This window comes from Tenrec ecaudatus, chromosome 18, assembly GCF_050624435.1.
Source record: "Tenrec ecaudatus isolate mTenEca1 chromosome 18, mTenEca1.hap1, whole genome shotgun sequence".
NCBI lineage: Eukaryota > Metazoa > Chordata > Mammalia > Afrosoricida > Tenrecidae > Tenrec > Tenrec ecaudatus.
In genome coordinates this window covers 17,349,014-17,375,781 of record NC_134547.1, presented here as the reverse complement: position 1 = coordinate 17,375,781, position 26,768 = coordinate 17,349,014, and the positions used below count along the sequence as shown (strand labels likewise).

General features: G+C 51.9%; 1 protein-coding gene and 1 pseudogene across 1 annotated transcript; one reads left to right on the top strand and one right to left on the bottom strand.

Annotated features, from left to right (window-relative positions):
• Positions 1-591: 591 nt before the first annotated feature.
• LOC142432863 (U6 spliceosomal RNA) lies at positions 592-691 on the bottom strand (annotated as a pseudogene).
• A 9,967-nt stretch (positions 692-10,658) lies between these two features.
• On the top strand, positions 10,659-24,937 carry CYP2S1 (cytochrome P450 family 2 subfamily S member 1). The gene is made up of 9 exons (XM_075537361.1): positions 10,659-10,856; positions 12,999-13,164; positions 16,673-16,822; positions 18,191-18,351; positions 18,469-18,648; positions 19,375-19,513; positions 20,446-20,633; positions 23,482-23,623; positions 23,758-24,937. The coding sequence occupies exons 1-9, from the start codon at positions 10,674-10,676 to the stop codon at positions 23,937-23,939; spliced, it is 1,491 nt and encodes a 496-aa protein (XP_075393476.1). The 5' UTR covers positions 10,659-10,673; the 3' UTR covers positions 23,940-24,937.
• Positions 24,938-26,768: the final 1,831 nt, after the last annotated feature.

Genomic DNA, 26,768 nt, shown 5'->3' with positions numbered 1-26,768 from the left:
AATAATTACTCATCTGGATTTTCGGACTCACGCTTAAGTCTAGCCCCAATCTAAGAACACTTAGTTCTGAAGACATGGACCTGCTGGGTGCTTGCCCTCATGGAAAGATCACTGGAGATGTGGGTGCTATAGCAAAGCATGGCAGAGACTAGATGGTGCCCCGCTATCAGGAAGAAGAGTATGGGGTTCTTAAAGGCTTGTCTTCAAACAAACAGCTAAGGGAGGCATCCCCTAAGTCCAAGTGGAAGAAACACACCAGCCTGTGCCATCCAAGGATTATAAATAATAAAATCTAAATCCAAAGGAGGGAATGGTATCCAAGCTCAAATTGCGAACACCTGGTTTGTGGAAGACTATGGCTGAAGGCCAAAATCGATTTGCAGGGTCAACACATGGATTAAGGCTCCGGTGACTCCTCTCTGACCCTAGTAGAGAGATGTGAATAGTTTTGTTACCAAAGACAGAGCATTGTGACGTGGATTATGGTAGACTCCGTTAGGTTAAAATGTAATCTCTGTTATCTCCCTTTTGGCACATATTTTATTTTATTTTGGCACATTTTAACGTTGTTTCTGGGTTTTTTGGTTTTTTTTAAATATGGAACGCTTCACGAATTTGCGTGTCATCCTTGCGCAGGGGCCATGCTAATCTTCTCTGTATGTTTCTGGGTTTTTTTGTGCTTTTTTAAACATTTTATTAGGGGCTCATACAACTCTTATCACAATCCATGCATATACATACATCAATTGTATAAAGCATATCTGTACATTCTTTGCCCTAATCATTTTCTTTCTTTCTTTTCTTTTTTTACATTTTATTAGGGGCTCATACAACTCTTATCTCAATCCACACATATACATACATCAATTGTATAAAGCACATCCGTACATTCTTCCTGTTGTTTTTCTTAAAAAAGGCAAATGCATATGGAGTAAGCCCCTGATGAACACCTGACCAGAGACCAGGAATGTGACCAGCCTGGCTATCATGCAGAAGGCATTGGACAGTTATTGCAGATGCAGCAAGGTTAAAATGCAATACCTTATCTTTTGATCCATTGCAGATGGTAGTGAATTTGTTCTGGTTTTTAATAGCTTCTGCTCTCCTTCAATTGAGGTTTTTCTCTGTTTTACATTGTTATTGTGGTTAGTGGTTTTTGTGTGTGTGTTTCTGTTTTTCTGTATATGAACTTTTGGATAGGTCATCTATAGAGACAGTAGCTAGATTAATGGTTTCTTGGGGTTATGGCAGTGGAGGTTGGGGGGAAATGAGGGGCTATTAATGAGTGCAAGAAAGAAGAAAATGTTCTAAAAGTCACTATAGTGATGATTGTACAATGCTTCATAATACGATTGAACTATTGAATTGGATGGCATGGGCACTGTGTGCCGATAAAACTGTTCATAAATACATAAAATGACTACTGTTCTGTCTTAAACCTAACTTCCAGTTCCTTTTCTTCTTTGCTTCCTTGCTTTAGTCTTTTCTCTGAACAGACTGGGTTCTTTGCCGAGAACAAAATGGTCTTATTAATTTCTCTGGAAGATTGTTTGATTCAAAAATGGCTTGTGCGCACCAGCCCGTGTGCTCATGAGGTGTCGACGGGAAAAGGTATCAGAAGTTCAAAAACAGGCAACCAGATCGCTGTACAGGGGTGGGGAATCCCAAAACGCACCTCCAAGAAATGGGACGGACCCTCTCAGAAGGGCCACAGGGAAGGGATGCAAACTCCAGGGTGTGGTATAGCACTGATGAACCACATAACCAAACTCTAGTTCTTTAATAGTTCCTCCCTTTACTAGCATGGCTTTTATCATGAATCATGTTAGAGTTACATGTGTTCATTTGTATAATTAAGATCGTTAGATACATGAAAGCCAAGATAGATAACCCTACATCCACAGTAACAGGAATAATGGTCCACTGTGGGGAGTGGAAGTGGGGAAAAGGGAGCTTGATAGCACTGATGACTATATAATCCCACTCGATGGACTCTAACAACAGAATTGAATGTGAATGGCTGTATTAGATCGTGTAAGATATGGCAAGACAAACAAACATTATAGAGGCTAAATTAATAATAAGGGTTCCTAGGGTAAGGGAAGAAAAAAAATGTTAATAAAAACACGGTAGATTTCTTTCTTTATATATATATACATATACATATTTAACAGCAACAAAACAAAAACCACACTGACATCAAGTCAAAATCTTTATGGAAGCAGACGGCTCAGCTTTCTCCCACAGAGCAGCTGGTGGGTGTGAATCATGGCTCTTCTGATTAGCAACCCAATGCTTAACTGGCAGTGCCACCAGGCTGCTTTGCCCAGTGCAATACATCCTTTGATTGCTGACTACCGCGTTCAAAGAGCAATGACCGGAAGCGTCCCAAGAAGACCAAAATCCTTGGCAATGCCAACACTGCCTTTGCCATTTCTCAGGACGTTGTTCGCCAGTCCAGTTACAGGGATTTCCATGTTCTCTGTGTTGAGGGCCATCCTGAAGGCTGTAGTCTTTTTTTTTTTTTTTAGTATGTGATTTTATCTTTCGCAGCACTGATTTCTTTTTCTGTTCTTTTTTTAAATATTTATTTTTATTGGTTTTTTTAAAATGTTTTTTTACATTTTATTAGGGGTTCATACAATTCTTATCACAATCCATACATATACATACATCAATTGTATAAAGCACATCCATACATTCCCTGCAAGGCTTGTAGTCTTTTACCTTCCTCTCTAAGCACATTAAGTCCTCTTCACGGTCAGTGAGCGAGCTTATGTTGTGTGCATACCTCAGGGTGTTCCTGAGTCGTCTTCTATCCTGATCACCACAAGGTCTTGAGTAGCTTGCGCACAGCAGTAGGTGAGAAGGTAGAAACTGGAAGGGTGGGGACAGGCCCCAGTGGGAATACAGGCATTAGTCGCAGATGTAAAAGGGTTGTAGGGGTTTTGTCCTGGGGTTTTGATGACCTGGCTACCTGATGGTGAGGTGATCATGTGACCCTGAGTCATAGCCTCAAGGTGGTTCTAAGACAACCCCAAGACCCCAACTTCTAACTGAAATGAAATAACATGCCTCAGATGGACCCAGAACAGAAATGGTCTGTCTGGTCCTTTTCTGCACACTGGTTCATCTTTATATAGTTTCTGTAAGCAGGCATGCCATCTTCTTTGTGTAGTCTAGCTTCTGGGATTCTTTGTTGCGCATAGAGAGTGCAGATGTAAAGTGAAATGATGTGACCCTGCCATAGGCCCCTTCCCATCGTAAACCCTTTGTTCTGTTCAGAGGACTTCCTCTTGATCCTTGATCCACTGAAATGATTAGATTCTTGGAATCTTTGCAAGGGCTGGTCATTTCTATTCTAGTCCAAAGGCCTTTCGCCCAGGGTCAAGGTCACGGTCAACTTGCTCCCTGGGGCTTGAGGGAAAGAGAACTCTTGACTCCTACTTACTTGGGCCCCGTTACCCCAGGCCCTGACACCCCATGGTGTGCCTGTAGAATGGCCCTTTCAAGGCACCAACTAAATCCCCCCCGGAAGAAGCGCCCCAGCCTCTGTGAGCCAAAGTCGGCAATATCAAAATCCAAACAGGACGCAAGGAAAATATCTGAGCTTCAATTGTGAGCACCCAATTTGTAGCAGGCTACGTGTTTGGGCCAGGTCTGAACTAGGCAGCCCTGCTTGGACTAAGCTGAAGCAGGTCAGGGCACCGCATGTCCTTCCCTGCGCATCCCAAAGGTCAGCAGCAGGTAAGATAACCAGTGAAACCAGATGTCCCAGGTTCAAGGGCAAGGAGTCCACAAGCAATTCTCCGAGTTTCCAGACCCCATGTGCTAATTGCAGTACGTGCCATACATTCCTCACCACCCCTTTAAAAACCCAAGCTGCTGAGCACAACTTCCTGGAACCTTGTCCGGGAGCTCCCCCACCCCTAATAAAGCTATTTCTGTTTCTGCTCTCCCTTGTCCTGTCAGTTATGTCTGTTTCCTCCCTGTACCTCAGCTTCACCCTTTACGCCACGGAGGGCAGTGGGAGCCCCAAAATTCTATCTGCAGAGTAGCTCCTCAGATGAAGCCTCTGGAAGATCCCCTCTGGCCACAGGTGAGGGATATTTTTTACTGTCCACAGAGATTTTCATAAACTTGATTGTGGCGGATCAAACCATGGGATAATGTGATATTTGGTCAGTTCACCTCCGTCTTGACCCAACCTGAATTTGCTCTAGGCTTAAAATATTTCTTGCTTGTTCCATGACATAAATCACTTCTAAAATAAAAAAACTAAATCACTTCTCGGTTTTTTTTTTAATATTGCTAATGGTCTTTTCTCTCTTACTCTTTATTTTTTATGTTTATGTTATTCTTATTATTCCTTTCTTGATTTGGTTTTGTTTTATATTGCTCCTGTTGGTTTTCCCTGTGTATGAAGCACAGAAGGACTGGATGCACAGACAATAACTGATGCCAAGGTTTATCAGGAGGGAAGGTGGAGAGTGAGGGGAATTGGGTCACAAATCATGAATTAAGGAAGGGGGAGGGAGCACCAGAACTGATTGTGATGATGTGTATAAAACTTTTTTAAAGCAAATGAGCTATGAAAGTGTATGATATGTGAATTTATATTAGTAAAAACCATTTTTAAAAGAAGAAATGAAAAAAATCGCCCTCTCATTAAGTAAGTCCAGGCCAGTTGAGTCCCTCCTTTGCCTGATTCCAAAAGGTTACCAAATTCAAGCTCCAACCTGGCTGCCAGCTCACTTCTTCCCTGGGAACCTCAAAACCTCACAGGTCATAGGAGAATGCCTGATATCCCATCCTTTGACAATACCTCAAAGACCTCATCTCTGAGAGCTAGTCTTGGATGTCATAAATAGAGGGAAGCTTGTGAGAACTAGAAGTCACAGGGCCTCTCTTGTTTTCCCAAGGAGTCCTGGTGAGATAATGGTTAAGCGTTGGACTGCGATCCACAAGGTCAGCAGTTCAAAACCACCAACCAATCTGTAGAGGGAACAAAAAGAGTTTCAGTCTCAGAAACCTACAGGGGCAGTTCTCCCCTGCCCCATAGAGTCACTATGAGTTGGAATTGACTCAATGGCAGTGAGCTTAATGTTTTTGTTTGGGAGATTTTTTTTAGTCTTATTTTTCCAGATCTCCTGAGTTCTCCACCTTTAGTAGGGTGCAGTCTAACCATTTTTCTACAGCTCTTTTTAGTGGAAAACACACATTTTCCTTCTCTGGCAGGTTTCCACTTTACAGAGGCTCTGGCTTTGACAGCGTTATTGATGGAACACCTGCTGTATGGCAAAGAAGCCCTGGTGGCACTGTGGGTTAGGCATTGGACTGCTAACCACAAGGTCGGTGTCTCAAGCCCACCAGTCCCTCTATGGGAGAAAGATGAGGCTGTCTGCTCCCATAGAGATTTACAGCCTTAGAAAACCTGAGTGAACTGTGGGTTCCAATGAGCTGGAATTAAATTGGTGGCAGTGGATTTAAAGAATGCTAGGCTTTCTACTCCCATAAAGAGTTACAGTCTCCCCTTGGTGAACCATGCTATGGACCGAGCACCAGGATGACCTTAGACGCTGACCTAGCAGGCAGCAGGGCATCCCCCAGGGGCTAGACCAGAAGGACTCAACACAGAAGCCTGATTGAATGAACCGAGCCCTGCCTCAAAGCTGCCTGCACCCTTGCACTGCGGTCTGGGGTCCTCTGATGGGAGAGGAAGCAGAGAGTGGCCACCCCAGGGCTGTGGAAGTAGTGGTCATTGGACCATAGGAGAACCCCTGGCTTGTTGGGTACCCAATGGACAGGAACCCAGGATCTCCATATATTTAGTACCTTGATGCCCCCCTCGCAGTGATGTGATGGGTTTTGAGCTGTTGGGCAGGGATCTGCCCTTGTGAGAATTGATCCGGGAAATCTTCCCTTGGCACCAATCTCCACACTTAAGGTAAACAGCCAATCAATTGGGAGATCGACCAAACTGTGCAGGGCATGTGTCATGGGCTCCAGCTCACAGCGGAGCTGTACTGCCATCGACCCTCCTACTGACAGCATCTGGAGTGCTGTGTCAGTGGGGAAATTGTTGATATTATCCATGCAATTGCCTTTACCCCAGGGGTGTGATGGACATGTTTTCCTTTTTACTTGCTGTGGGGTTTTGTTTTCCTGCCTGTTGTTTGCTTGTTGTGCTTGTTTGTTGGTTGGTTGCTCTTGTTGTTGTAGGTGGTCTTATGGAGTTTTGATTTTGTCATAATATGACCGCCAAAGAACCCTAAGGCATGCATAACCCAGGGGCAAGCAGATGGATTCTGGACTCCCACTGAACTCCAGCCCCAATCCAAGAACAATGTGGTCATTGCATAATCTGTTGTCAATTTGAGACTTGCGAGTGAATGGGGGGAGTGTACCTATCAATCAGGTGGTAGCTTGATAACCTCATTTGTAGGCACTAAGGAGATTATACATAGCTTGCTGGAGGCAGGACTCAGACTCACTCCCTGAAAGACATCCCTGTGAAGAAGACACATGGAGAGAGGCTGATGGAGCCAGACCTCTTGAGCCAGAAAAGCCACATGGAGACCCCTGCCCGATGAGATGCTTACAATGCCACTGGATCCACAAGACTTCCCATCCACTGACCTGTGATCTTCCTGCATTCTGCATCATTGCGTGTGCTTTGTGAGTCTGAAGAGGAATTTATAGATTGGTATTAGACACATGCACTAATATTGGACTTATGGACGATCTGGACTGGCCTGGGATATTTCTTGATAGTCAATTGCTCTTGTATATCAAGTTCTTTCTTATACACATATGAGTCTCTATGAATTTGTTTCTCTAGTCTACCCAGACTAACACAGACAGTTCTGATAACATGGCCCTGCTCAATTCTCACCTTCATGAAATCATCACTGAAGTGCTACAGCAAAGTGTGGTGAAGAAAGCAGATGGAACCCGGCTATCAATTGGAATAGTATCTGAGGTCTTTTGTTTTTTTTAAAACATTTTATTAGGGGCTCATACAACTCTTATCACAATCCATGCATATACATACATCAATTGTATAAAGCACATCTGTACATTCTGTGCCCTAATCATTTTTTTTCTTTTTTTTTTACATTTTATTAGGGGCTCATACAACTCTTATCACAATCCACACATATACATACATCAATTGTATAAGGCACATCCGTATACATTCTTGGCCCTAATCACTCTCAAAGCATTTGTTCTCCACTTAAGCCCTCTGCATCAGGTCCTCCTTTTTTTTTCCCCTCCCTCCATTATCTGAGGTCTTAAAGGCTTGTATTCAAATGGCAGCCCTCTAAGTGAAGAGTCAACTAAGTCCACATGGAAGAAGCACACCAGCCTGTGTGATCCAAAGATGGCAATAACAAAACCCAAATATGATGAAAGGAAAAGTGTCAGAGCTTAAATGGTGACCATCCAATTTGTGAAAGGCTACGTGTGGTCGGAGGTGGGGATGCCAGCCCTCAACCACTAATCACGGGTTCAATAAGTGCAATTGTACGGTTAAGATATATACATATATATATTATAATATAGTTATAGAGAGCATGAGAGATAGAAGAGAAAGTCAAATAATGGAGTCAGACACATTTCATGGGAGCATGCTCACCTCCTGGATGACCATGATCTTACCAGCCAGGTCTGCTTACAGCTTGGGCCGAGGTGAGGTGGGGCAGAAAACCGGCAGGATGCTTGAGGACTGGCCAGGAGGCTGGAGAACCCGGTTTATTGCTAACCAATGGTTACATCTACTTAGGGGTGTGTGATTGCAGGTAACCACACATCACAGGAAGGGGCAGTACAATAGGCATACACATCATAGGAAGGGGATGTACAATGGGCATAGATGTAACAGGAAAGGGATGAGCTAGGGGTGTGCACATGATAGGAAGGGGAGAAACTAGAGGTCTACATGTGACAAGAAGGGCAGACCCTAGATTCATGATGGCGGCCTAACCTAGGTCACCCTTGGGTGGGCTTGACCTCTCTGGGGTCTCCTACGAGGAAACAGACAACTACTATCCTTATCAGAAGGGAGTGGGCCCTGATTGTTGTGGGATAAACAGTGGTGACTGCTTGTGTTAGATGGCTGATAACCCTTAGGGAGAATGATCCCTGATCTACTTCTGATGACCTCCAAGTGGATAGTCATTTGCAAGCAGCTAAGTTTGGCATATATTTGGGGGAGACAACTTGGGGGAAATCCTGTTTCCCATAGCTACGGAAGACAGTAGGAGGCCAAAACCCATCAGCAGAGTTTCTAGACAGATGAAGCCTCTGGCAGGTCCCCTCTAGTCACAGACAAGGGTCCCCAACAGCTTTGCTATCAGACAGGGAACATTGTAAACTTGATTATGCTGGATTGAGTTGATACTGGGCCAGTTGATCTCCCTTTTGACCCAATCTGAATTTGTTCTAGCCTCAAGTATTTCTTGCGTGTTCCATGACAAAAAATTTCTTTCCTGGATTTTTTAATTTTGATGGTGTTCTTTTCTTTCTTACTCATTATTTGTATTTTTATCTTATTAGATCCTTACCACCTTGTGTTTTTCAGTGTTTCTGTTGGGTTTCCCAGTTTGTGAAGCACAGCATGGAGATAATAACTGATGCAATGGTCTACAGGAGATGGAGGGATGGAGGGTAGGAGGTGGGGAGGGGGAGGGGATTTGGGGAATAGCAATGAATGTGGGAGGGGGAAGGGAGCATTGATTGTGATTATACAACTCATTTTAAAAGCGATTTAACCCTGGAAGTATATGATATGTGAATACTATATCAAAAATACTATATTAAGAAAACCACACACACACACACAAAAGAAAACCACGAAGGAAAAAAAAGAAACCCAACTTGACCAACGGTTACCATAGGTGAAGGAGAGAGCGTTCTTGCATTGGGGCCATTGTATTCATGTCAATGGTGGTAGAATAATTTGGAAAAGGCTATCAATAACGGCTGTACCGCACGAAGAACATAATCAACGACAGTGAATTATACAAGCAGAAGTTGTGGAACTGGAGAATGTTCTGTTGTGTATCTTTTTGCCACAATTAGGGAAAAAAACATAATACATGAATAAAAATGACTTCGAGGAAGAAGGAAATGTTCTAGAATGGAATGTGATGGCAATTGTACCATTCTTGTCGCTGTGACTGGATTACTGAATCGTCTGACCTGTGGATGAAGGACTAATACAACTTAAAAACAAAAAAGTTACAGTCTGGGGAACCTGCAGGGCAGTTCTACTGTCCTACAGGGACACTCAAATCTACTCAATGGCAGTAAGTTCTTATTTATTGCTAGGAGTGGAAGTTGACTTTACTGGAACGGTTTAGCATTCTTCAAGGTATCCCAGGAAGTCCTCTGAGTAGATGAAGATGATTCCCAAGCATGGTAGATGGGCGTGAGGGGGGTATTGTAATTGGGGCCCGATCTAGGGGTGAAATAGTGATTGCTCAGACATGAAGCATATAATAAAACACACCTAGATGAGCTGTCTGCTCCCATACAGATTTACAGTCTTGGAAATGTAGGGCCACGAGGAGTCAAGGGTCCCTGGTAGGAAACGGATTGCGAATTTGGCTCCTCGCCTCAAGGTTAGTAGTTCAAACCCAGCAGCCGCTCAGAAAGGTGGGGCTCCCTAGACCCATAAGGATGCACAGTCGCAAAAAACACAGGGGTGGCTCTACCCTGCCTGCGCTTGACGAGATGGCAGGGAGTTTGGTCGCCTGCTGGTGCGCTGGATTTCCCATTAGGCTGAGAACCACCAGGCCGGAAATTCAGGCTCACTAGCTGCTCCGGGGAGAAAAATGAGGCTTTCCACTCCTGTGCACAGTTTCAGTCTCAGAAACCCACAGGGGCAGTTCTACCCTGTCCTACGTGGTCGCTCTGCGTGGAACCGAAAAGGCAGTGAGTTTTGAGTTTGGGGATATGTGGGAATCACACACACACACCCCACCCCATGGCAGGGGATTCGACTATTTCGGGGTGGTCTGGTTTCTTTGGGAGGTTTTCTTAAACTGCAAATAAGACAGTCTCCGACGTCAGGCAGCCAGGATGGCCTGTAGGGCTGTGGGTTTCAACCTCGAAGCGAATGAATCGATGTCTTCAGCCCCGGGGTTCAAATCCCAGCTCCACCCACCCTTCACCGTGCGACCAGCGGCCGACCTCCTCCGCAGCGCCCACTTGGACCGTGAAGGTGAAGGAGGCCAGGAGGGTCCAAGGCGCCCTCCCGCCCCTCCTCCAAACGCCCCCTGGCAGGCGCCTGCATTCCAAGGGCAGGAAAGGCAGGGAAGAGGTGGCGATAGCGGGCGAGCGCGAGGTCACCGCCAGGCTCGGGGTGCGGCCGCCCAAAGGCGCAGCCGAAGCTCCGCCTTCCAGGCTCCTCCTGGTAACACACGCCCTACCTGGGGCCCCGGGCCGCGCTCTGCGCCCCGGAGCCGACCTGGGGGACGCCCAATAGGGCCGCGCGTTCCATCGCGGGCTGCGGGTGGCCCGGGTGTCCCGTGCGAGCCGGCAGCCCCTCCCCTCCAAAGGTTCTCGCGGTGGGCGGAGCCGCCCCGCCCACCCCCGCCAGCTCCACCCACCCCGGACCAGCTCCCCGCGTGCAGCGACTCGGGCGCCCCAGTCGCCGACCTGCCGCGATGGAGGCTGCGGTCACTTGGGCGCTGCTGCTCTTGCTGCTCTTGCTACTGACGGCGACGCTGTCGCTGTCGCTCCCCAGGACCCACGCCCGCGGCCACCTGCCCCCCGGGCCCGCGCCGCTGCCGTTGCTCGGGAACCTGCTGCAGCTCCGGCCCGGGGCTCTGTACGCCGGGCTCATGCAGGTGAGCGGGGGACCGGGACACGGCTCGCCTCGGGGGCGGGGGGGAAGGCGCTGGGGGCGGGGGACGAGCCGAGCCCTCGTGTCCCTGAGAGCAGGGTGACCTGGGTCGGGTGGCTTCATCCCTGGAGCTGGCAAAGAGGACGCTGGACACGAGGACAGGGACCTTGGCCCCGCAAAATGCTGGGAAGGGCGTGCGGGAGGAAGGGCAGGGGTCTCCTGGACCTGGCGCTGCGCGGGGCCTGGGAGGGCGGTGGGGAGCGTGGGTAGAAAGAGCTGAACCCCAGGCTTTGAACCTGTTCGCTCCGGTTTATCTCCCTACGGAGAGTTCGTCTTTCCTGCGCTGCACCCCCAATCCACTAAAACGGGAGTCCCTAGATTTTATTCAATCTAAGAATTGGGCAGGTTTCTCCCCCGGGGACAGGGGGCGGGCTGGGGGGTACAAAACTGAATTAACCTAGAAAAAGTCTCCAAACTCCCTGCCTACCGGACAGTAACGACTCCCCGCGACCCTAGAGGGCAGGGTAGATCTGCCCCTATGGGTTTGCGAGGCTGAAACTCTTTACTAGGAAGCCTCGCCTTTCTCCCTAGAGTGGCTGGTGGTTTCGAACTGCATACCTTGCAACGCAATTGGGTAGCCACTACGCTACCGGGATTCCTTTCCTTGCTGGCAAGAGGAGGTGGTGGTGGTGGGTTTGCGGGGGTGGGGGGGGAGGGCAGAGATGCAGAGAGCCCACAGGTGAGATAGCCTGAGGAGGAGGCCAAGGATCCCCCTTGGGGGATCCCCCAAGGCCAAGGGGATACCTGGGGACCAAAGGAAAGGAGGGCGGGCAGAACAGGAGAAGTTTCTGGGAAGCTGGAAAGGTCTGAAGTGGGGTCACGGGCAGCAAAAAAACCAGAGTCCCAGGATCAGGAATCTGCTAACAGGGCATGTGGGGAAGGGGCTGAGCAACCATGTGCCAGCAGCAAAGCAGGGAAGAGGGTGGAGGCCAAGCAGAAATCGAGGGCTTTCTGTACCGTTTGCGGGAGGGAGGCGATTGGTAACAGGTCCCCATTCAAAAATAAATAAAAGTCCTAGGGCTCCGGGGACCTGAAACGGAATTCTATAGGAGAGAAATGGTGGATTCCCAACTGGATCCTCAGGAATGTGGGCAGAGCTGGGCTTACAAGGGGTGTAGCTAGATGCTGTGGGGCGGGGCTGGGGGATATTTGGGTTGCAAAACATTTGTTGGTCAGTTAGTTGTTTTCGCTGTCTTTTGTCGGGGTTAGTTGTTCTGGGATTCGAGTTTGGGGTTCTACCAGGAGTAAGGGACTAGGGACTGGAGGGTGTTGGAGGAGGGAGATAGGGTGGGGGTGGATCTTTCTGGGCTTGGGAGTGTCTGTAACCAAACTCACTGCCAGGGAGACAATGGAGACTCCCAGCAAAGCAATCAGACGGAGTCGATCTGTCCCTGTAGGTTTCTGAGGCCATAAACCTTTTTTTTGGCCCCACATCTAACTTGTATTATTTCATGGACAAACACGCAGTGCTGTGGTGTAGAAGTCTTACAAGTCTTAAGAAGCCACTGAGTCATTTCCAGGAACCACTGATCTGTGATCTCCTGTTAATGCTCAGCTCCTGCTCCCAGGAAGGGAGCAAATCATCATTTGAATCCCCATCACGTGGCACCAAGATAGCAAACATTCCTTGCAAATCCATCCCTGCCTCTCCAAGCTTCACTGTGGGGCCCCATGGATCCCTCGGCCTTGGTGTGGCCAGCTTCCCCTTGGTAGTTCCCAATGGTGTCCCATCTTTCTTCCCTTTTATGATGACCATGGCCAGGGGCCAGGTCTGTAGGAAGAGATACTCAGAGTAGCCTGGTCTCTGTCTCTCTCTCGGGACATTTAAAATTTAAGCCTCCAGCTGGAGCCCGCGAGAACGGTGAGGTGGTAAATCTTGACGGGAATACAAAGCCGTGTCTTCCTGCTGAAGATTCGAACGTCTAGCCTTATGGTTAGCAACCCAATGTGTAACCCACTACCCCATCAGGGCATTGGAGGGGTGGGTCTCTTTCTGCATGGGGCAGAGGGGGACACTTGTCATGAGAGCTGAAACCAGGCCTGGTGCCCAGACCCTACAGCCCCACCCCGCCCCCCTCCTCCCCAGCTGAGTAAGAAGTACGGCCCGGTGTTCACCGTGCACCTGGGACCCTGGAGGCGCGTGGTGGTCTTGGTTGGGCACCAGGCGGTGCGTGAGGCGCTGGGAGACCAAGCCGAGGAGTTCAGCGGTCGAGGGACATTGGCGACACTGGACCGGACCTTTGATGGCCATGGTGAGTCGGGAAGAAGGGTGCTATGGGCTGGGGCTGGCTCCTGGACTCACGCCCCGCCCACTGCTTCCTGGCACCTGAGCTTTGCGCATAAGGCCCTATTGGCTCATCTGTAAAACGGGCCATCAGCGTAAAGATCATGCTGCTCTGAGGATTGAATGAAGACCTGGCCATGCACCAAGTAAAATTCAAACCGAACCCCCACTGCCATTAAGTCGATTCCACCTCGTAGGCACCCTTTATGGTGGTATCTCCAGGGCTGTGAGTCTTCATGGGAGCAGACAGCCTCCTCCTTCTCTGTCAGACCTGCTGGTGCAGGTAGAAACCCAATACCCGCTCCACATCGCCACCAGGGCCCCAAGAAAGCGTTCGGGGACTATGAGATTGCAGTGTTTAATCTTCGCTCCAGCTGAGGAGCGTGGCAGGAGACAGGGGCAAGGGACCAGGAAATGCTAGACGTTGCACCTGTAAGAACCACGTCATCTGTGCAGAGGTTTATTGTAGACATTGATGGAGTGAAACTTGGGTTTGACACCCCATCGGGTAGATTTGACTCCGAGGGACGCAGAGTGACATGTGGGTTTGAACCATGAACCTTGAGGTTATCAGTCCAATGCTGACCCACCAGGCTGCCTTTGGGTCCCTACCCAATGCCATCGAGTCATTTTTGACCCATAGCGACCCTGTAGGGCAGAGAACTGTCCTTTGGGTTTCTGAGGCTGTAACACAATTATGGGGGCAGGCAGCCTCATCTTTCTCCCGCAAAGCAACTGGTGGGTTCAAACTACTGACCTTGCAGTCAGCAGCCCAATGTGTAGACCACGGCACCCCCAGGGCTCAATTTGGAAACCATAAACTTGTTTAAGGAGCCCTGGTGGCACAGTGGGTTATTTGTTGGGCTGCTACTGGCAAGGACAGCAGTTTGAAGCCACCAGCCACTCTGTCGGAGAAAGGGGAGGCTTTCTACTCCCATAAAGAGTTACAGTCTTGGAAACCCACAGTGGCAGTTCTACCCTGTCCTATAAGGTCCCTGTGAGTCCAAATGAAATCTATGGTAGCTAGTGAGTGAGTTTGGTGGCAGAGTGGGTTATGACTTGGGCCGTGAACACACAAGGTCAGCAGTTCAAAACCACAAGCCATTCTGAAGGAGAAAGTGGAGGCTGACTGCTTCTGTCAAGAGTTAGTCTCAGAAACCCACAGGGACAGTTCTACCCTGTCCTAGGGGGTGACGATGAGTTGGAATTGACTCAATGGCAGTGAGTCTGGCTCTGGTTTGGAAATGTTTGAACCGTCATTTGTGGCAAGGTAGTTATGGTGAGACCTACAAATAAGACCTCAGAACATTCCTTAGAACCAGAGAATCGGAATGAGCGGTGACGGTGCAGTGGTTAGTCCAACTCCCTAGAGCTTCCAGCTCGTACTGTAACAAGGGGTCTCTTGGGAGAAGGGCTTACCTGGGCCTTACATGGGGGAGGTCCCTTGTAGCTGGGGTCCAAGATCAGCCACAGTGAGTAGAAAGTTCTGGGCATTTGCTGAATGTGTCTTAACCCCACGGAGACAGGGCCCAAGCCTGGTGGGGGAACTACAGGGAAGACATGAGGACTGGAGGCCTGGAGGGGGCACCTGGCAGGAGGTGACCTGAAGGGTGAGAGATGTCCAGGGGGGCTTCCTGGCGGAGTGGGTGTCTAAGCTGAGACTCAAGGGCGTCCAGGGCAGAAGGAACACATGAGAGAGTGGGCAGGAGAGGAAAGGCATCCATTCATTATTGTGTTCTTATGCCTGTCCTGTCTAGTGTGGGTACTAGGGGTCCCCCCAAGGCGACTGGCTCCGAGTGGTACCCTCTCATAATCTGAATAAGACTGGAGAGACTAGAAAAAAGAGATCTGGAGATAGGGCATGGTGGCGGGGCGGAGCCTGAGGGTGGGAGAGTCAGGGAATCGGGAGGCTGGAGAAGTGAGCATCCTGGCAGAAGGAGCACTGCCAGGTCGGGGGGCGTGGTGGCTTTGAGGAAGTGAGAGGAGCCGGATGAGTAATGAGGTTCGGATGGCAGAAGTTCCAGGCACCCAGTCTTGCAGCCTATATGAGTCATGCCAGATGAGGGCCAGGCAGAGGGCTGTTGGGGCTTTTTATTTGCCGGGGAGCAAGGAAGAGGTGTGGTCAGAGGAGAAAGATTGGCTGGGGGCTTTGGGAGTGGGCAAAACTGCAGGCCTGGAGCCCAGAAAGGCTGGGTCTGGGCCAGTGAGGGGAGGGAGGGGACTGTAGTGACCAAGGTGAGGTCCAGGGCTCTGGTGGCCAGGGACAGGAAGGCAGGCTAGGATAGAGGCAGGGAGGAGGAGCAGACTCCGGAGGGCTCTGAGGCCAGCTTGAGACACGGGGGGGCAGGGGCAGGGGACAGGGGCAGGGGGGCAAAGGGGGTGCTGTCTGGAGTGGCAGGTGTCTTAGGGGAAGAAGGAAAACAAATGCAGTCTCTTACCCCCCCCCCTCAGATCCCATTTCAACTCCATTTTAGCAAACTGCAGGGGTTGGTTGGGGACACGGAGTCCTCATAAACGCGGAGATGGGTGGATAGACAGGGAGCAGGATGAGAGGGTGGGCCATGTTTGGGGTGGTACTTGCTGAAGGCCTAACCCTAGTTCCCACCCCAGGGACTCCTGGGAGTAAACATCAGTCCGTGTGCCGACAAGTCGATTCCAATTTGAAATAATCCTATAATAGGGTGGAACTGTCCCTATAGGGTTTCCTAGGTTGAAATCTTTGCAGGATAGGCAGCCTCATCATTCTCCCAAGGAGTGGCTGCTGGTTTTGAACTATCCACCTCTCAGTTAGAGGCTCCGATGTTCAACTCACTGTGCCACCAGGGATCCTGGAATAAGGTCCTAAAAAAATCACACCTCAACCCCATAGGGCAGAGAAGAACTACCCCCCGTCAGCTTCCGTCTTGGAGAGTGGAAAGCCTCTTCTTCCTCCCTCAGGGTTGCTGGTGGCTTTGAGCTGCTGACCTTCCAGCTAGCAGCCCAGCATGTAATTACTCCACCGGGGCTCATGGAAAGAGAGATAAAACAGGATGGAAGGAGGAAATCTCCATTCATTCGGCCCAGGGAGTCCCAGAGTTCCAAATCACCAACTTCTCAGGAGCACACCGAGAAGGAAACCGGACGGCATCATCGTTGCACGCTGGACTGCTAATCCCAAGGCCGGCAGTTCGAAATCACCACCTGTCTTCTCAGGAGAGAAGGCTTTCTATTCTCATAATGAGTTAGAGGTTTGGAAACCCACCGAGGCAGTTCTACCCTGTCCTACAGGGTCACTGTGAGTCGGCATGGACTTCGACGGCACTGCTTTGAGTTTGGGTTCAGAAGCACACCGCCCTCTGACCCTGAGTCCCCTGTGCAGGGCTTGGCATGCACCCCGAGGACCCTGCATCAAGAGTCCCCCATGGGAGGAGGAGGGGTGGCTGGGGGGCGATGGGGAGAAGGGCCAGTCCCTCCCTGAGTGAGTGTATCCGTCACAGGAGTTTTCTTCTCCAACGGGGAGCGGTGGAAGCAGCTGCGGAAACTCACCATGCTGGCCCTGCGCGACGTGGGCATGGGGAAGCGAGAAGGCGAGGAGCTGATCCAGGCCGAGGCCCAGTGTCTGGTGGGGGCCTTCCAGGAGATGGAAGGTCAGCTCAGGGTCCCCAGGCCCTGCTGGAAGGAGGGAGGCATGCCTCGGGGCTGGGCTGGGGGTTCCGTCCACCTCCACCCTCCCTGCATCTCGGTCCTGCTGTGGCCGAGGGCCTTTGTTGCGGGCCGTCCTTTTCTGTTACTCTGGTACTGCCAGAGGAGCCCTGGTGACACAGTCGTGAAATCAGCCCTCTGCTAGTCAAAAGGTCGCTGGTTCTAATCCACCGGCCACTGCCTGGGAGAAAGATGTGGCTGGCTGCTTCCAGGAAGGATCTACTGGCTCAAACCTTCTGGGGCAGCTCTGCTCTGCCCTGCGGATGCTGGAACATTAGATTCTAGTTTGTTCTGCTTTTCTTTGGTTTTGTTCAACTTTGTTATTCATTCATTTCACTGGGGGCTCGTACAGCTCTTATCACAATCCACACATCCCTCCATGGTGTCAAGCACATTTGTACACATGTTGCCATCATCATTTCCAAAACATTTTCTTTCTACTGGAGCCCTTGCTGTCAGTTCATGTTCATCCCCGCCTCGCCCCCTTCCTCCCTCCTGAACCCTTCATAAATTAAAAAAATTTGTTCATGTCTTACACCAGCCACTGTCTCCCTTCACCCACTTTTCTGTTGTTCATCCCCCTGGGCAGGGCGGTTATATCATCAGAGTAATCGGTTCCCCCTTTCTCCTCCCACCTTCCCCGCCCCCTCCTGGTATCGCTACTCTCCTTATTGTGCCTGTAGAGTTTGTCTGTGCTGAATTCCCTCTGTTGTGAGCTCTTAGCTGTACTAGTGTTTTTTATCATTTTATTGGGGGCTCATATAACTCTTATCACAATCCATACATATATCAGTCCTGAAAAGCACATTTGTACATTCTTTATGCTCATCATTCTCGAAACATGTGCTCTCCACATAAGCCCCTGGTATCAGCTCATTTCCCCCCTCCATCCCTGATGCCCCTCCCTCATGAACCCTTGATAATGTATAAATTATTATTTTGTCTTATCTTACTCTGTCAGACCTCTCCCTTCACCCACTTTTCTGTTGTCCATTCCCCAGGGAGGAGGTTATATGTAGATCCTTGTCATTGGAAGATTGATTGATTCTGGAATGTCCACAGAGCACGGTCTCTGCCTCTCCATTCTCATTCTCCCCCCCCCCCCACCTCTCCCTCTCTGTCTCATCTGTCTCTGGTCTTGCTCACCCCCCGCCCACCCCACTCCATTTGAAGGGGCTTGAATTAAAAGATACTAGAATTCCCTCTTGAACCCTTTGAAGGCCTCTCACATTCCCAAGTCAGGCCTCCCCGCCTCTTCCCACTTAGCTCCCTGCTGCCAGTGTCCATCACACCGCCCCCTGCCGCCCCCACAGGACAGCCATTTGACCCCTCTCTGCTGCTGGCCCAGGCCACCTCCAACGTCATCTGCTCCCTGGTCTTCGGCGTCCGCTTCCCCTACACAGACCAGGAATTCCAGGCCGTGGTCCGAGCTGCTAGTGGTTTGCTACTGGAGATAAGCTCCCCGTGGGGCCAGGTAAGTGGGTGGGACCCTGACCTGTGTCCCTGCCCCAGCTCTTACAGGTATGCCCCAGAGCACCCATGAGGGGCCAGGTCACCACAAGAACCAGCTGCCCACCTGTCTTTCCCACAGTGCCACGAGATGTTCTCCTGGTTCCTGCAGCCGCTGCCCGGCTCCCAGGCCCAGCTCCTCAGCCACGTGGACACCCTGGCTGCCTTTACTGTCCGGCAGATACAGCAGCATCAAGGCAACCTGGACGCCTCGGGCCCCGCTCGGGATGTTGTCGACTCCTTCCTGCTGAAGATGGCCCAGGTGGGGGTCCCCCTCTGAACAGGGCCGAGGCCTCACTAGCCTCCACCCCTGTGGGGTTTTACAGAGGGCCTCCATCAGGTCTTTGGTTGTTGGTCTGTCTGTCTGTCTGTGTGTCTGGCTCCCTGTGGATGTGTCTGACTGTATGCCTGCCTCCCTGTGTGCCATCCGTCTGAATCCCTGTGTATGAATCTCCATATCAACCTGTCCTTCATGTATAGATGTGTGTGTGTGTGTGTTTAAATCTACCTGTGTATCATTCTTTCAACGTCTGCTTGCTGCCTTCCCCCCCCCCACCACCCTGTATATATATGAGTCTCTTCTTGCTCCCCTCCAACCTTGGGGTCCCCATAGGTCCACTCCACCCCTCTCTCTGTTCTTCCCCATTTCCCCAAACATACACACACACATACAGTGGACATCTGTGTGGATCACCACTGATTCACGATGAATGTCATACAGTATCAAAATCCATACAGGCAACAAAAAGCAGAGGTGTACCAATTCTGGAATTACGGGAGGTAATTCAAATAAACGGGGAGAAGGGGGGCTGGTTTTTCTGAACCCCCTGCTCCCTGTCTCTGTCTTGTTGAAGCATTTCAATCAGAAAACTAGTTGCGGAAGACCTCTGCCCAACCTCCCAAGCGTTTCTCTCACATCCCCGGCAAAACTGGCTGTCCCAAAGCCCGTGTGCTCTGAGCCGCCCCTCTACCTGGTCTCTGCCAGCAGAAACAGGACCCGAGCACAGAGCTCACGGAGAAGAACTTACTCATGACGGTCCTTTACCTGCTGTTTGCCGGGACGGTGACCATCAGTGCCACCGTTGGTTATGGGCTCCTGCTCCTTCTGAAGTACCCTGAGGTTCAAGGTAAGGAGTCTGTGCTCCCAGCCCGGGTCCAGGGAGCAGAAGTGGGAGGGCTGAGCGGGGAGGTTTGCTCAGTGTGGTGGGGAGGAGGGGCCGGTGGGGGTACAAGAAGGACATTGAAGACTTCCGACCGCAGGCGCTGGGTCACACAGGGCCTTGTGCCTTGGTGAAGCCCCTGTGTCTTGCTCCCAGCCAGGGGGGACACTGAGAGAATCCCAGCCAGGGGGGACACTGAGAGAACTTTGACCAGAGCTGGGGAGTGGGGATGGGGTGTCAGAACTGCATTTCAGAAGAGAAAAAAACCTCCCCAGAGAGAGCAGGGCTGGGCCAGGCGTTGGAAAGGGAAGGTGGAAGAGGTGCCGGAATGACCGGGCAGGGAGGGGTTCCCCAGGTGGACATGAGAATGCAGGGGGGCAGCTCTGGTGGGGGAAATTGAGATCAGTTGGGGAACATTTGACTGGGATGGGGCTTGAAAAACACCTGGAAGGAGACCCCCGAGGCTTCAGGTCAGAAATGGAGGTTTAAAGAGGGGCAGAGGCAGGACTACCTGCCATGATGGTGAAGGAAGGGCATGTGCCGGGCAGCAGTGAGCACCAGCCTGTCAGGGTCAGTCCCTGTTTGGGCCCCTACTGGGCTAGCCTGGAGGAGATGGGACTTGGTGCAGTGGGCCAGGGCCAGCGGGGGGTGCAGCTCTCTGGGCCTCATCTGGGAGGTGAAAATAAGACAGTGGCTCCTACCTCCAGGGTTGGTGTGGGAAGGAAGAGGTGAGGACGTTCTGGGACACCTGGGCTTGCCTGCTGCTGGTGCTGGAGGACACCTGCTCTCGGCCTGTCTGAAGGGCTGGGGAGGACTCCCCAGGGGAGGACTCCCCAGGGGAGGATCGGGGCTCTGGATGAATGACTGCTGACCTCCAGCCTCTCCCTCTTGGCTTTCAGAGCGCGTGCACGCGGAGCTGGCGCGGGAGCTGGGCCCCGGGCGGACACCCGGCCTGGGGGACCGGGCCCGCCTCCCGTACACCGACGCCGTGCTGCACGAGGTGCAACGGCTGCTGGCACTGGTGCCCATGGGCGTGCCCCGAACCCTCACGCAGACCACCCACTTCCGAGGGTATACCCTGCCCCAGGTGGGTACATGGGGCAGCCCCAGGCCACGGCCAGGTTGTCCCTGCTTCCCTCCGTGCCTGGGTCGGAAGAACCCCGTTTCCCGGCTTTTTTCTGAATCTGGTGGGTGGGGGGCTGTCCGTCTTTCTGTCCTCTGTTCAAACTCCACTGTGACGGGCAAACTGCAAGGAAGTAGGGGGGTTCTTTTATCTATTTTATTTTTTTTAATTGAAAGATCGTTTTGGGGGAGCTCTTACAGGTCACAATCCGTATATCAATTGTATCAAGCATGTTTGTACCTATGTTGCCATCATTTTCTAGACATTTACTTTCTATTTGAACCCTTGGTATCAGCTCCTCTTTTCTCCCTCCCTCCTCCACCCTCCTCACCCCTCGATAGATTGTTATTGTATTCCTGTCTTACACTGACCAGTGTCTCCCTTCCCCCATGGTTTCTGTTGGTCCCCCTGGGAGTGTGGTTGTGTGTTGGTTCCCCCTTCCGCCCCTCCTCTCCCTGCCCTCCTGGTATCGCTACTCCCATTTCTGTTTCTGAAGGGGTTATCTGACCTGGATTCTGTGTGTCCTGAGCTCTTATCTGTATATTTATTTAATTGTTAATAGCAGGCTTGGTACATGATTCGCGCATCGCACAATTCAGTACTATTCGGAAGAGTTTGACCAGGGGGAGGTGGCTTGCCCTCAATTATTTACTCTCTGCTGGGCATTTCTCTTGCCCTTGGGCCCTGCCTCTGGACCTGTTTCTCTTCTGCCCTTCCCCCTCCCCTCCCGTTAACCAAGGTCCTCATCCCACCAATTCCCACCAACCTGTGTGAAGGACAGGGAAGCGATTTGAGACTTGAGGGCACACCCAGGGCCAGTAGGACCCTCTCCTGTCCTGAACGCCTGACCCACTGTGTGTCACCGTGAACAAATGGGACTCCACCATGCTAGGCAGTAGTCACCTCCCGTTAACACCCTGTCACTGCCCATGCACGGGAGGCGCAGTGCCCACCTGACACCACCGGGGGGCACTGTCTCCCCAGAAACTGGAGGCAGCTGGTTTTTCACCTTGACTCTTACTGTGGGACTATCAAAGCTGTGGTTAGTGTTTAGCTCTGCTGTTTTCTCTAGCAGTGGTTCTCCATCTTCAGAATCCCGCGACCCTTTCCTACAGTTCCTCATGTGCTAGTGACCCCCCCAACCATACAAATATTTTCATTGCTGCTTCATCACTGTCATTTTGCTACTGCTATGAATCGGTTAACCGCTGTGAAAGGGCTGTTGGACACACCCCCATGGGGTCGCGACCCACAGGTGGAGAACCGCTGCTGGATGAGATTTTAGGCAACTCGTTTCAACCTCTGAGCCTTGGTTCCCTCCTCTCAATCAGAAATTATTACAGGTTTCCAGCCTCCCCTAACTTCACCAAGGGGAAGGAGGAGGCTGAGTCTTCTGAAGAGATGGCAGGCGTACCACCAACCATGCATTTTTACCAATTCTGGCGCCTGCCGGTCTTGTCCTGCTGCTTCTACACTGGGCTTCTGTAATTCCTATCGAAGACCACACGGAACTCACAGGCAGTACGGAGAGTGACGGGCTTTGTTTGGGAACTGGTGCCCTGGGCTTCACGTTGGGCTAACTGAGCACTTTGGGTTACTGCATGGGAGAGATGGCGCTTTCTGCTCGCTTAACTAAATAGCTACAGCCTTGCACCCGCACCCAGTTTACAGTTCTAAAAATTATCTTTTAATTATTTTTTTAAATGTGTGGCCCTAGAAAACCCTCAGAGGCAGTTCTCCTCTGCCCCTTAATGTTGCGGTAGGTCAGAGCTGACCCAATGGCCGTGAGGCCAGTTTCTCATTCAGGTTCAGGGATGCGTAGGCTACAATGCTTTCAAAGGACAGTCTCTGATCAGCTGTGCCTGCAGGCAGACGTCCTTCTGGTCCTCAGTCCCTTCCACTACCACCCCCCAACCAGGGGCCCAAGTCATTCTGGCCTCTACCTCTCTCAGGCTCTTAGCTCTGCCAGTCAGTGCCTAGAGGCACCCTACTCCCCCAATAATATGTATGTAAAGTGCCCTGGCCCAGGAGTTGATTCTACCTTATAGCCCTGGCTCATAGGGACCCTATGGGACAGAGTAGAACTTTGCCCTGTAGGGCTTCTAAGATTGTACTCTTTTTTAGCAGTTTTATTGTCACCTAATTCACATATCACACAATATCAAGAATTGTACAGTCATCACCACATTCATTCTAGAGGATCACCCCCTCACACCCGCCCCACCCCCCATGGTAAATTCCCTTTACAGTGAGTTGGAGACCGAACCCAGCTGCCTCATCTCTGCATGGGTTCCAACTGCCCAGCTTCCCGTTATCAGTCCAGCGCTCAACCCGCTGTGCCAACCGTGCTCCCTCGCCTGTGATAAACCGAAACCATAAAGTAACCAAACCCACTGCCAGCAAGTCCAGAACAGCACATTGTGACCACACGGGGTTTTTGAGGCTGTAAATCTTTACAGGCGCCTTTGCTGCTGCTGTTGTGGTTGTGGTTGTTGTTCAGTACCATCGAGTCGGTTCCGACTCATAGCCACCCTCTGAACAACAGAACAAACCACAGCCTGGTCCTGGGCCCTCCTCCCCATGGTTCTTGGTCTGAGCCCAGCGCAGCCACTGTGCCAATTCCCCTCCTTTAGGACCTCCTCTTTGCACTGGTCCCTCCTGCATCCAGCAAGATGCCGCCGCACTCCCTGTTCTTCTCCGGCACCCGCGCTTTCTCTCTGGATAAGGTGGCCGCCTTGTCTCCCCGGTGGCCTCCCATACACTGGACGCCCCCGGGAGTGAGGAGTCCCTTGTTTCTGTTTCTTTCCCTCAGGGCACTGAGGTCTTCCCACTCCTGGGCTCTGTCTTGCATGACCCTGAGGTCTTCGAGAAGCCAGAGGAGTTCAACCCAGGCCGCTTCCTGGACGCGGACGGACGCTTCAAGAAGCATGAGGCCTTTCTACCCTTCTCCTTAGGTATCTTTTGGCCTATCCATCCCTGGCGTTGCCTTCTGACCAGTCCACACAGACCCTGGGTATCGGTGCCGGCCCCAGGGGGTGGGGTGTCCCCTCCCCACCCCGACTCAGCCTCGCCTCCCTTTTCTCACCAGGCAAGCGCGTCTGCCTCGGGGAGGGCCTGGTGAAGGCCGAGCTCTTCCTCCTCTTCACGGCCATCCTGCAAGCCTTCTCCCTGGACAGCCCGTGCCCCCGCAATGCCCTCAGCCTGCAGCCCACCGTCAGTGGCTTTGCCAACATCCCTCCGGCCTTCCAGCTGCTGGTCCAGTCCCGCTGACCCCACTGCACTAGAAGGTGGTGGACACCAAGGACTAAGACCCCCCCCCAATCAGGGCCTTCATAGTGACCGGGGGGTCACAGCTAGGCCTGAGGAACCCCCCTGCCTCAGACTGGGGGGTGAGGTGGGGGGCAACCACACTCAGGCACTTGCCACTGTTTTGTCCAGATGTGCACTAGGCGGACACCACATGCCTGTCCCATGGCTCCCGCAGCCACAGAGACATGCTGTCACCCCCCAATCCCCCCAGCCACGTAGCATTTCCGAAATCACAGCTGTGTGTCCGGAGCGGGGCAGGGACCATGCCCACAACTGCCCTGGTATATCAAACCCGCTGGGGATTGGGGGGGCGGGGCCGACAGCCTAGGGAGCCTGGCTCAACATGACCCCTCCTGGATCATGTCACTGCACAGAGACCACATTAGTCCCCAGCCCACCGCCCTTCAGGCACATACCTGAGCACTATTCCCACCGCCATCTCTGCTCATACGCCCGCAGCCTTGGCGCCACACAGCATGGTGGGGGGGTGTGCACAGGACACTGCCACCATGTCCCCTGTAGGTAATGACATGCTTCCCATTCACCCACCAAGCTGCACCATCCCCAACCACCCCCACTCAAGGACACCCCTTTCCAAGCACCTTGGCCCCCCACCTTTCCTCAGCACATCCCTGGTTTGCAGATGTGCGCAAGACCAAACAAACTTCAAGGACACTTGGAGCAGAGGGCTACTGCCCCCACCCCTGCTTTGGCAGCCATGTTCACAGCGCCACCCCACCCCTCGCTGGCCACTCTATCCCTCACTCCTCAGCCTGGTTAAACACCCAAGGGGCTCAGGGCTTCCACTGATTCAGTTAAACCCCTGAGAGGGGCTTCCCAGGCCAAAAGGGGGCCAAGATCCCAACCACCAGCCTGAGCGTGTCCTGGAGGAGGCTGGGTCTGGCCTCCCTCCCCTGGTGACTTCAAGGTCCCTGGTCAGCAATAAAAGGTTGTTATTCTTTCTGGCCCCCATGGCAGGCCCTAAAGTGGGCTGGTGACTGCATCCATCACAGTTCTGGGCAGCTTGGGTTGTTCGGCCTCCCCACTCCCCGGAGGTTGGGCGGGAGCTTAAAAACACGGGCCCCGCCCACTCTGGCTGTTGACATCAGCTCCAGATGTGGGGCTGAGTGCCCAGCCAGGGAGGGGCCGGGGCAGGGCCTCTGTTCTAGAGCCAGAGGTGGAGGGGCGGCTAAGAGCAGTGGGAGGGGGTCTCCTTGTGGGCCTGGGGCTGACTCTCTTAGGAAGCCATGGGAGCTCTTCAGCCCCCACCTTCAGCCTCTTCCCCCACCCACCTCTGCTACAGGCAGGAGGACACACCCTCCTTTCCCTAAGAGCTGGCAGGCAACAAACACGGACAGATGGAGGACCTTTCAGGAGCCCACCTCACCACCACACACACACCCCCCTCCACGTGCTCTGTTCCCAACCGCTACACCGCCATCAGCTCCCTGCCCTTGGTATCTCCCTGGCTACTTTTTAAGTCAATCCCAGAAAGTCGCAGATCACACCGCCTCTGGGAGTTCAGGGCGGTTTCTCTTCGGGCCTAACGTTTCACTGTGAGCTTGTCAAAGCACCCAGCCAAGTTGAAGGTGCCTGGCAGGAAGCCCCTGGCCAACCCCCCCCCCCCCCCACCGCACGCGCGGTCCGTGTTTGCACGCTTAAGATCTGCTTGACCGGCCATCCTGAATTTTAGACATGTAGGGAGAAATGGCGTAGGATCCAGCTTTGTTGCATTCTGTTACCCATAAGGTTGGTGCTTCAGAACCAGCTGATGGCGGCCCGGCAAGAATAATGGGTTCCCGCGTTAGGCTGCTGGCCACACGTCTGTCAGCAGTTCGGAACCACCAGAGAAAGATGAGACTCTAATCTAGAGAGTTACAGCCTCAGTGACCCACAGGGAGAGGTCTCTGTCCTTCAGGGGGGGCCGTGAGCCAGAACCAACTGGATAGCAGTATTTTTCAGAGAAATGGCAAGGCATAGCATTTTACAAAACATAACCTTTATAGCAGGGGGAGAACCGAGGCATTGATGGTTCTGTAGCAGGATTCTCTCTGGCTTTGCAGCGGGCCCCAGGAGCCCTGGTGAGGCTTTGTTCCTGTGCAGATTACAACCTCGGAAACCCACAGTGGCAGTTCTACTTTGTCCTGTACGATCGCGATGGCTGTGAGTCTGAAGCGGAGTCAATTGTGGACATCGGCACATCTTGAAAAAAAATTTTTTTCTTTGGCAGCATGGGGGTGACTAGCTAAAACTTTATTAAAGCCATTTCCACCCCTATCTCAGGAGACCATTCTAGAACGTCAGATGCGGTCAGAATGCACATTTCCTTGCAGGTCCCAAAATGCTTCTGCTACTCGGTCTGTTCTTGGGTGATGCGTCCAAACTCACCTGGGGGCGCCACAGAAGCAGGGCTGGTGGGCAGGTCCCACAAACATCGCAACCAAACCGACTGCCAGCTGGGGAGCCCACCTTTCAGGGGGAGTTTATGCACCTTGTAATTTTCCAGGGCTCTGGTCTCCTAAACCCAAAACTCCCTGGCAGCTAGTCAATTCCTGCTCATAGCAACCGTGCTCTGGGGAGCAGGGCTGCCCCTGTGGGGGTTTGAGGCTACCGCTCCTTACAGAGCAAGCCGCCTCTTATGGAGTGGCTCAGGGTTTCAAGCTGCCGACATCGCTGTTACCAGCCCAACCTGTTACCATTCTGCCACCAGGGCTCCTGCCTTTAGTGGTGGAATCCTTTAAAAGCACCAATCAGGTCTCATCCCGCTCAACACTCCCAGGGGGTTCCCAA